This window comes from Littorina saxatilis, linkage group LG11 (assembly GCF_037325665.1).
Source record: "Littorina saxatilis isolate snail1 linkage group LG11, US_GU_Lsax_2.0, whole genome shotgun sequence".
In the NCBI taxonomy this organism is placed as follows: domain Eukaryota; kingdom Metazoa; phylum Mollusca; class Gastropoda; order Littorinimorpha; family Littorinidae; genus Littorina; species Littorina saxatilis.
Genome location: NC_090255.1, coordinates 12,694,957 through 12,705,934, shown reverse-complemented (window position 1 = coordinate 12,705,934; position 10,978 = coordinate 12,694,957). Strand labels below are relative to the sequence as shown.

General features: G+C 42.8%; 1 protein-coding gene across 1 annotated transcript; it reads left to right on the top strand.

The window, feature by feature from the left end:
- The first annotated feature begins 792 nt into the window (after positions 1-792).
- On the top strand, positions 793-9,293 carry LOC138979770 (tribbles homolog 2-like). The gene is made up of 3 exons (XM_070352508.1): positions 793-1,940; positions 4,573-4,865; positions 5,263-9,293. Exons 1-3 carry the CDS (start codon positions 1,686-1,688, stop codon positions 5,729-5,731), a joined length of 1,017 nt encoding a protein of 338 aa, XP_070208609.1. The 5' UTR covers positions 793-1,685; the 3' UTR covers positions 5,732-9,293.
- Positions 9,294-10,978: the final 1,685 nt, after the last annotated feature.

The window sequence follows — 10,978 nt, the reverse complement described above, 5'->3', positions numbered from 1 at the left end:
AAACTGATAGACTTTGTTCCCATATCATGCAACTATGTTGCAACTGAAAACTGAGTTTCCTTTGTTTCAGCAAACTGAACTGAAATTGCATGGACTCATATTGCTTTTATACATTCTGTATTTAAATTCCAGAATAAAATCGTTTATACTGCCGCATTCATTGAATAATAATTATATTAATCTAGTGCGGATACTTCGTGCAAGAACGAGAGAGAAGAAGTTATCGATGGGAATAAAATAGATCAATACTCAGTGGCACTTTTTTTTCTCAACGATATTGATCGCTGGCGACTGCTGCGCGGCCGTGCCTGCATGGAATTTTAGCGTGGAACGTCCCGTATTTCCGACATCTTCCCGTAAACAATACATTGACAATTTTACATTTGAATGAATTCTGGAGCAACATTCCAACTGCATTTTGAACACCGCTGGAATTATTTACGTCATAGATTTAGACTTCCAGGTTGTGACTATACAGACAGCTTTCTGCCCTAATAGGGCAGGTGTGTCTTGACGTCACAAGGCATGTGATGAGTTTGAACCAATCAGCGCTAACCACCTAGAAAATAACTCCTCAATGCACTTTGATGTAACTGGGGCAAGATAGTGCGAGAGAAAAGCAAATATGTATTAAGAAGAAAGAAGTAATATTGCTAATCTTTTTAAGAATAGTGAACAAACTAAGTTTTTGAGAAGCAAGTACATTGCTGTTCGTTACATGTAAAACGCAATTTGAACTTCGTAACTGCAGAAAACGGTCGCGGATGTAGAAAAAGAAGTGCGTAATGTGACCGATATCTAGCGCTCTTACACCACAGACCTTCACAATGGCGTCTGCTAGTCCAAGCCGAGTCAAACTCTAGACAAGAAGGGTCTTTTATGAGCCCTTCCCAGGTTTTCAAGTGAACAGGTTTGCTGCAGCTCGGTATTGTTTAACATCTTGATTGTCTGTTGGAGTGTTTCGATCTTGGGTGATCACATAACAGTCGCCGAAGGAGACCATTCTTACTGTGTGTCCGTTGACAGGAAACAGCCACGAATTTCGTCACTTCGTGAAACTGCGACTTTCACGAGCAGCCTGGATTACTAAACCTGGGAAAGGGGGACGTCGATTCAAACTGAAGATTTCATAAATTTATGTCAACGATTCCATACATCGAAATCTATCGTTTCAGCCCATGAGAGGCTGATACTTGATTCTACGTGGACGTTTCAGCTGACATGAAGCGATAACTTCGGTCGAGACTCAGATCAGGTGAATCATCATGATGAACCGGACTTTGTGCTAGAGTAGATCTGTCTTGAGTAGGAATGAACTAATTCCGTAACACATGTGCAATGCCTGATCTGCGACTGTAATCTCTTTTCATACTCACCACCATCGTGCAATAATGGCAGCTCTGATTCTTCTACCGCTTCAGTCAGCCCCCCCTTGTCCTAGTCCGAACAATCTTTGTGGCGGTTGCGATTGTTCAGTGAACGTTGTGTGCAGTGTAAAAAAGTCTGAATGTCTGGACGCTTGTGAGGAAGCCTGATTTTTGCATTGGTGCTATTTATTTATTTCCTTGGACTTGCCTTGTTCTTGAACTCTTAAACTACGCAAGAAAACTGTTTCCAAGTTCATCTGTGTTCATCTCTTTTTCATCTTGCAATTTTTGTGTGGAGCCACCTTTTGAGGGGGTTTGATGAGTTGCATGGGAAACAGGCCCCGACTCTTCATAAGTCATGGGCCGAAAAAGAAAATACTGCCAGATCCTGAACCAAACCTAGGAAATTTAAGTCCAGATGTTCAGTCAGATACGTTACCCTCTTTTGCGAGGCCTGAATCCAAGACAGAAGATTGTCTAAAAGTTGGAAAATATGTTCTCTTCAGAGAAAGTGAGAAGTCGGATGCATACCTGGCGATCGACACAACTACGCAAGAGGAGTTGACATGCAAGGTATGTATTTTTTTTATTCTTTGGTAAGATTCTAAGGTTTTTGAAGAGTTTATGGAGACCTGTTACACAAGGCTACTTAAAAGATAAACATTAAAATTGTGGTCGTCCAGCTGACAGTGAAATAGTGACTGGTACATCTTCCTCTAAGTTTAACATGGTGACAAATTAAATATAATGTGTGTATTACTATTACTATAATATACTATTTGTTGTTTCCTAAATAAATATTGATCAGAATGATTGAAACTGAAGGATATTGTAAAGCGCATAGTGCTTTTAGTTATGCGCTATAGAAATCTCCTTAATAAATAAATAAATAAATAAGAACAGCTGACCTGGAAACAAAGAAAACTTATGAAATTAGCTGTTGTTGAAACAACAGACTTCTTTGAAGTCCTTGTCTTGATAATTCTTGGTTGAACAAAAGTTTAAAATTGGCTAGAACTAAGAAGTAATCCCACTTACCAGAATGTAACTCAATGTGAAAGTAGCTTTATCAGGTTCTATTTTTAGTATCAGTCAGCTGTCCCATGACTCAAAAGTACACTTCCTAGTTACCTGGGAACAAATCTATGTATTCATGCAAACGAAAATCTGGGTAGTAGTGTATGCTTTTTATCCGTCAGCGCTCAGTGTTGTCAAAATTCAAAGTTCAGGTTTGAAAATCAAAGATGATATAATTTATAGTGTCTGACCTATTGGGGTTCAGTTGGGTGGTGAAAGGGAGACAACTCGGGCTGTTGGGTGAGCGCCCGAGATCATGACTGGTGGTGAAATAGACCAGCATTGCGTGGGTTGTCGGGAGTTTAATGACATTGGTGTAGCACGTTGCTGGGTGCGAGTCATAACCGAACTGTACCTAGGTTAGTACTTTCTCGTTTCCTTTGTTCGTCTGATCGCTGATCGTGAAGGACTCTTGACAGCTGACTGACACACAAAGAGGGGTGTGTGTGTTTTGTGGTTGGGGGCTTGTTGCTTGGAATGCTAAGATTGTGCCTGTATTGTCTAGTTGAATTGTCTGCTCTGAATCTGATATTTTAAAAACTTATGTTCACATCACAACATTAGTTTAGACTCGGTGACTGTGAGAGTTTCTCAAGTCCCCCCCCAAAAAAAACCCAATTGATAGGCAGATAAGTTAGCTGAGAGAGGCTTCCAATCCTTATTTTCAGTTCAGAATCAGAAAACTCAAATACTTCAACTAACAGAAGAAAATTGTTTTGAGTTCTTCCCACACATATTAGAACTGAGATGAGACGAACGTGTTGGCTTCAGTCCCAGCATCTTCATGCACTCACTGACTCCGCAATTAGAAAAATCAGGCTGCCCATCCCAGCCATGGGTGTGTTGCACAAAAAGGGAAAGAAGCAGGAAATGTCCCTAACCGTTCATCAAACAGAATATGGGGGGGGGGGGGGGGGGGGGGGGTGAAGGGCCAGCACCGAACGCTCTCCCTGGCCTGTGGCGGCTAACAGCGCTGACCCTTCCCTGTCCAAATCACCTCCTGTTTGTGAGAGGTGAGGAAGGGCAGCTTGGACCACAGAACGGCTTGGTGTTTGGCACAGGCTGTGGTCTGTCCGCACGTCCCTTGACCAACAACTAAGGGGGGGGGGGGGGGGGGGGCTTTCCACTTTTGGGCTAGTTTGTGTGGTGCAGGAAGTTGTTCAAACCCCTTGCCCTTCCTGTTCAGTGCACTCAGAGAGGAAACTTCACCTCTCTTCCTGTTGAAATGCTTTGATGCCAAAGAAAGAGGGAATAAGGGAGGCCAGGGAAGAGGAAGCATACATTGTTTGGGTAGGGCGGAGGGAATGTTCCAAATGAACTCGGACAAGATTTGCAGTTTTGTCTGATCAGCAGATATTCTATTGTGTAATGGTAATACAAGTAGTTTAAGTTGACGCCCTACCTTGTACTTCAAATCATTGTTTTATTCTGATGGTATGTATTACTATAAAGTACAGACACATTTCTCGGCTGACGCTTTGCCAAAAATGATAATGTTGTTAAAGTGATGATCGCCCTGCATCAGTGCCAGTATTATGGCAATGCCAATGGGTTGGACCAACCAAGTTAGTACTTTCAGTATTAGTAGTTACTGGTCTGTGGTGCAATGCTGACTACCGATTGCAAGTCACTGGGCAATCGTGCCTATGACATCAGTTTATGGCTGCACCTGCTTACTTCAGTTGCCTCTGTCTAGCTTCTTCAGTTCACACGGCAGCATATCTTTCAGAACATTTCTGAAATTTAAGTTAGATTTAGAAATTAGAGAAAATTTGGACTTTATAAATATAATACTAATTAGAGTAGCACCTGTATACAATTTAATTATTCACTGGTAGTGTGACTTTGTTGAAATGTTGTGGACAGTGATGGGCCAAATCAAGGTAGTTGGACAGCTGATTTGATTGCCTGCAGTTTTACTGACAGTGACCAATGACTGACTTCTTGGCTGACTATGTTTCATTCATAGTGAACATTTACGTAGTTAACATACAGACACATAGTATTGGTAATACAATCAATTAGAACAAGTTTTTTTAATTAATTATTTGGTCTTTCTTTTGGGTCTTTTCTTTGTCTCTTTTTCACCACAGACATCATTATTAAACATTCATCTTGATTTGTGCAGGTGTTTCCGCTGAACCACTACCGGGACTCGCTGTCTCCGTACTGGCAAGTGGACGGCCATGACCACATCGCCGCTGCCCAGGAGATCATCCTGGGAGAGACCAAGGCCTACATCTTCTTCCCTCACAGCTTCGGCGACCTCCACTCCTACGTGCGACAGAAGAAGCGTCTGAGCGAAGCGGAGGCTCGCGGTCTGTTTCGTCAGATCGTGGCCGCCATCACTCACTGTCACGACAATGGAGTGATCCTGCGCGACCTCAAGCTGCGAAAATTCGTCTTTCAAGATGCTGAGAGGTGAAGATTGTTGGATTTTTAGCTTCTTTTTTTTGTGTGATGGAGGTGTTGGATTAGTTTTTGAAAGGGGTGAATGAGACTTTACACAGAAAAAAGGGGGGAATGTAAAGTGTAAATATGGACTGTATCTGGAATCGCTGTGACTTGCTTAACTTTTGAATGCAGGTCTACGCTGTCACTATCCCATTTCCTTGCTTGCTTCTTTTGTGTCAAACCCATGTTGTCTGATGTAAAGTTGTCAAACTTTATTATAACTCTTAAGTTTACTTGTTTGCTCTTACTTTCAAGATTGTTCAAGATAACGGAAAAAAATAGAAGCAGCGGTTGTGTAGGCAGAACACATACAAGTGGTCTATGTGAACTGAATAACTTATTGGTTTCTTTGCTTGCATTGCAGAACGACATTACAGCTGGAAGGTCTGGAAGACGCTGTGGTGCTGTCGGACGACGACCTTGACGTGCTGAAGGACAAACATGGCTGTCCGGCCTACGTCAGCCCCGAGATCCTCTCCGCCACAGAGTCGGGCTACTCGGGCAAGTCGGCGGACGTGTGGAGTCTGGGCGTGATGCTGTACACCATGCTGGTGGGCCGATACCCGTTCCACGACTCCCAGCCCCTGGCCCTCTTCGGCAAGATTCGCCGCGGCCACTTCCACATTCCCGACTCCCTCTCGCCCAAGGCCCAGTGCCTGATTCGCTGCCTTCTGCGTCGCGACCCCAACGAACGCCTGTCTGCCGGGGAGATCCTGTCCCACCCCTGGTTCAAATCCGTCCCCTCCCTGCGCAGGCCTGCCAACAGCCAACATTCCAAGTTTCAGGTGGTGCCAGATGTCGCTCTGCCCACCCCGGGACCATTCGACTGGTAGCATCACCCTTCGTCCACCCCCCCTTCCCCCCTTGTTCATCTTTTCCTGCAAAGATGTTTACTGCTCAGGAAGCTGGCGACAGCATTAATGTTTGTCGTACAGCGAAAGTAACATTGTGAAAGAGACGAACAACATTTGATTGAGAAAAATATGCTACTGCTGACTTGAAAGTTTTGAGAGGATTGGTGTCATCAGCTTTGCTGGTAAATTATCTGCAAGTTTGAGCGTGCTGTAGGACTCCAGTTACAGAAGTTGGACTAGCTGTGGATACAGCAAGGACAGAAGACTGCATGCAGATATCATTGGAAATCGAAATAGAGTTCTGTACTGCATGGCCTGTGATGATTTTGTTTCAAAGAGAGATCTTTGCTTCAAGGCATCTTAAACCTGCAACGAATTTTTAATCTAAATGAAAGAACCGCAATAAGTGTTGCTGAAGTTGATCCAATGGAAACTGACTCTTCCCTTGGATGGTAATTGCTGTTATGGGCTAGCACTGTAGCAGAGACGAGTTTGAAGTGCTTTTCATCACTCATGAGGACTGTAGTTCACAATGTGTTGCCTGTCGGGTAAGACTATGAAGGAAATCAAAGAGATGAAAGTTCGGACAGATAAGGTTAAAGCTCTACAGCTGTCAAAGGAGCTGACACCAGTTGGCTGCTTCCTGCATTATTCAGTGACATGGTATTATCAACATGAGTGTTGTTAATAACACACACAGTTAGAAGCACTGGCTGTGCATTGTTGAAATGACCATGGTCGGTGCATACTAGACCCAAGAAGAACAATGATACAGGCATAGATAGTTGTATTTGACCTGCTGACAGCCTCGTCAGTTGAAGTCAGAGGTTTTGGTTGTGATTTGGACTTGGACCTTTGAGGTCGTCGAGATCGACCTTTGTGGTCTTGGAGACCTTTTGGTTTGTAGAGTGCAATGTAGGCAAAGAGAGCCCAACAGTTTGTTCACGGCTGTCCACGCTATAGGATGAAGCAAAGCCATTGTGTGTTTGAACTTTGTGCCGACTTGGCACTGAAACAAAAGTGAAACTGCGAGAGAGTTTAGAGGCGCTTGATTAAATAGAAGGAGAAACACTGTAGCTCATTGATAATGTTATCGTCAGTATGTATGCAACTTGCTTGCAAAGTCTCCAGTCAAGCCGTAGAGCAGGTCATGTCTCTTGTCTGCATTTTTGGTACAGAAAACCATAGCCAGTATCAGTGTGTAGTGAATGGTGGGTTGTACGCAACACAAAAAGACTTGAAAATGTTGAAGACTTTTACAAGCTGACAGTACCATGCAAAGGTACACCAGTATATATTATCCTGTTGCTCTTTGTGTGTGTGTGTTCGCATGTGTGTGTGTACATGTAAAGATTAAGGTGTATGTATGACAATGTGTTATGTATGACTATGATAAGAGTGTTTGCATGTGTGACTTTGAGGATTGTGTATGTGTGAAAATCAAAGATGTGTATGACAATAGAGAATGTATGGTAAGCGTGTTGACAAGATTAAGGATTTTGTGTACATGGGAAGTGTGTACGCAAGTCCGACAGTCTGCGTGTGGTTGTAAATGCAATGCGTACATGTGTTCACGACTCACGTTTCAGTTTCCATCCCTCCATGTATACATGTGTGTGATATCCATGAGAGAGTGTGACTTACACATTGTGATATTGAACTTTGAGGAGTGCTTTGTTGAAGATGTGAAAGTTTGGTTCCTGAAGTTTGATTCTGTGTTTGTTTGAGAACAGTTGACTGAGAGAGTTTGAGTCCATTTTTTTTTCTCAAGAGTCGATGTTTGTGTCTTGAGATGTTTCCACAATTAATTTTATATGGCAGTTTTGAAATAAAATCTGGAATAGAACCGTTTTGTTTCCATTTCTTTTTGTTTTACTTTTAGCTGTTAATTTTTTTAGCACACAGAAAAATTCATTCTTTCTCCACTTGACTTGTTCTTTGTTTGTCTTGGTTGAAAGGCGAAGCGTTATAGTTTGTGCTCATTTCACAAACAGCAGCCTGATCATGTTTTTATTTTATTTTAGTGTTTGAATGATTTGAGACAGTGGTTTTTTAAAGTTGTTTTTAAGAGACTTACTACTAGTGCCAACAAACGTTGCACATAAAGGTAACATAATTATGTGCCTTACAGTTACAGTACGCCAATCTTGCACACCCCTAATAAAACTATGATCTCCATAAAAAAAATTCAAAACATTTGCGAGAAATTAGAGGGACGATTTATGTACAAAGTGCATATATATAAGATTGAACAAATTTAGAAGGAAGATTTTTGTGCATGCAAAGATTGCCATGACTTAAACTTCAAGTGATTACCATTTTAACCATCCAAAAAAACATCTTCGATCTCTTATTTTATGAGGCGATCAAAATGCCGTGAGAGGATGAAAGCATGAGAAATGGATGTGAAAGTTCATGAAAACATGTAAAGGTTTCTTGAAGAGACCATGTGAGTATGGTGTGAATGTTTGGTTATTTCACACAGATTAAAAAAGGCCAGTAAATGTAATAGATTTGAAAGTTGGGAAATTATGAGTGTAAAATGAAAATGAGTGAAGTAATATTGTCTGACATTCAAGTGAATATGTGCTTACCAGAACTAGCAGCTATAAACCCTCCCAAATGCAGGCTGTTGTGCATCGCTGTGTATGTATTAGTGCTGTCACTTAGTATTGAAGCGTGCTATCTTGCAGAATTCAATTCCTTTTTGTTGGCTATTTAAATTTACCCTCCCCGCCCTGTACGTACTAGTGCTGACACAAAGTATTTAAGTGTGCTGTTTTGCAGATTTCCATTCCTTTTTGTAGGCAAGTTACACCCCCCCCCCCCCCCCCCCGTACACACACACATACTTTCTCTCACGACACCCCCCCCCCCTCACCCCCCTTTCTGTAGAATTCTTGAACATATTTATAAAACAGCAAAAGCAACAAAACTGTAGAAATACTGTCAGTTGCAACGACGCTGTAGAAAGCGGAACAAATCGGAATCAAAGCGACCACAAAATACAGTTGAAGTACATCATATTTGTGTCATATGATAGGCAACTCCTTTGAAAGAAATCAAAAGTATTGCAAAAGACACTGTTTATCACTTGTAGAATGAAGCCTAATGTATCACAAGCGCAAAATGCCGTATGTTTTCTTCTCTTCCTAGCTTTCATCTCCCCCTCCCTCTCATCCCTATCCCAACCTACTCTGAAATAAAGGTTATCTACAAACTCGCAAATAAAGGTTTCAAAATGAAAACTAATGCACTTTCACTTTAAGCTCAGTCTTACTTGCCTGAAACAGAGATGTTTCACAATTCTTCATCTATAGATTCGCTTGACGAATGTCCTGCACGTATGGATGAAAACAAAATACAAATGCCACCGGTGCGTACATGATCAGGAATAGATGTGACAGAAAGATAGCGATTGTTATGAAAGATTTGTTTTATACTGCGACTGTATTGATACGAATGTCGTTTGGTTTTGTATGTCAAATGTCCATGGGTTTAACTTATAATCCAAAGCAGCAATAAAGCAGAACAGCTGTAACTTTGACTCTTTGTTTGATGGCTTGCTTGCCATTGTGGAAAGTTGTGTGTGTGTGTGTGTGTTTAGTACTAATACGCAGGACAAGGAATCTCGATCATCAAAAGCCTGATGTACCTTTATTGTTTAACTGTTTATATCAGTCAAAAAGTCACACACACACACACACACACACACACGAGAGAGAGACAGAGAGAAGGGTCAATTAAAATACGCACACACATACACACAGAGAGAGAAAAGGGTAAATATATATTGAATCCATAGATCACGTCATCACGAATGGCAATGGGCAACAGCTGTGTGAAAAGTACACAATATTCATTAGTGTCAGTGCCAATGTTTTTTTCCTCTCTCTCGATTACATCGATGTTCTTATTATATTGATTAATTCTCTTTGCCTACACGTGCGAGTGATGGTGTTGTGAAAGAGACGCTGCTCATTTGCGAGAGTATGGTGAAACAATCAGCAATAAGCCAATGGTACATAAGACATTGGTGGCACAAAGAAAAATGCTTGTGGCGTGCACGTGAGTAAACACGCGCACGCATGCGCAGGTGCAAACATGTAACGAATACACTCACACACACACACACACGCGCGCACTCTCTCTCTCTCTCTCTCTCTCTCTCTCTCTCTCTCTCTCTCTCTCTCTCTCTCTCTCTCTCTCTCTCTCTCTCTCTCTCTCCTGTCTCTACCGTTATGTATGTCTATATCTCTTTCTCTATTTCCCAGAAACACACATACGTTTTCCATGTCAGTCTTTGTCTCTGTTTGTCTGTCTCCCTCCCTTTCCCCGTTTTTTTTTTAACTACAAGAAATAGAAAATAATGACGCAAAAAGAATCACACACACACACACACACACACACACACACACACGCGCGTGCGAATCTCTCCCCCCCCCCTCCCCACCCCACCCCCTCTGTCTCTTCTGTCTCTGTCTCGTTTTGCCGCACGTGTCTCAGTCAGTCAGTGACCTTTACATGAATACCCCAGATCAATACAACAACATTAATTCCATCTCTATACGTTCTCTCTGCTCCCAAACAGAACCAGGCGAGCAGAAACGGACACAAAAATCAATTCGAGGACGTTTATTCTCGGCAGCGATGACGCGCGAGCGAGGAAGCAATGACGTCACGGCGGAGGTATTGCAACGTACAGCTGGGCGGCCGGCGAGGCGGAGGGATTGTGAAATGCACCGTTTTAAGTTGAAGCGTTCGCACACAGAACGCGAAGGCGAGTGTAACGTGCAGAAAAACGAAAGATCGAAGATGCGAGCCGGGATCGGAGATTGACACAGCACTAGCAGCCCGGTATAACTGACCGCATTTGAACGGGCTGGTTTTGTAAGACGACCTGGGCGGATGGGGGTGGCGGTGGATGATTGGGTTTGGGAACTGAGGCTAGGTTGTCTGAAGAATTTAGGGAGGGGAGAGGAGGGGAGGGGAAGGGGGTTTGGGAACTGAGGCTAGGTTGTCTGAAGAATTTAGGGAGGGGAGAGTAGGGGAGGGGAAGGGGGTTTGGGAACTAAGGCTAGGTTGTCTGAAGAATTTAGGGAGGGGAGAGTAGGGGAGGGGAAGGGGGTTTGGGAACTGAGGCTAGGTTGTCTGAAGAATTTAGGGAGGGGAGAGGAGGGGAGGGGAAGGGGGTTTGGGAACTAAGGCTAGGTTGTCTGAAGAATT

What these genes read in the sequence shown, in the direction of transcription:
- LOC138979770 (XM_070352508.1), top strand. Translation starts at nt 1,686, where the DNA reads ATGAGTTGCATGGGAAACAGGCCCCGACTCTTCATAAGTCATGGGCCG. An exon ending in AAGAGGAGTTGACATGCAAG is followed by an intron (nt 1,941 to 4,572) that starts GTATGTATTTTT and finishes TGATTTGTGCAG; the next exon opens with GTGTTTCCGCTGAACCACTA. An exon ending in GTCTTTCAAGATGCTGAGAG is followed by an intron (nt 4,866 to 5,262) that starts GTGAAGATTGTT and finishes CTTGCATTGCAG; the next exon opens with AACGACATTACAGCTGGAAG.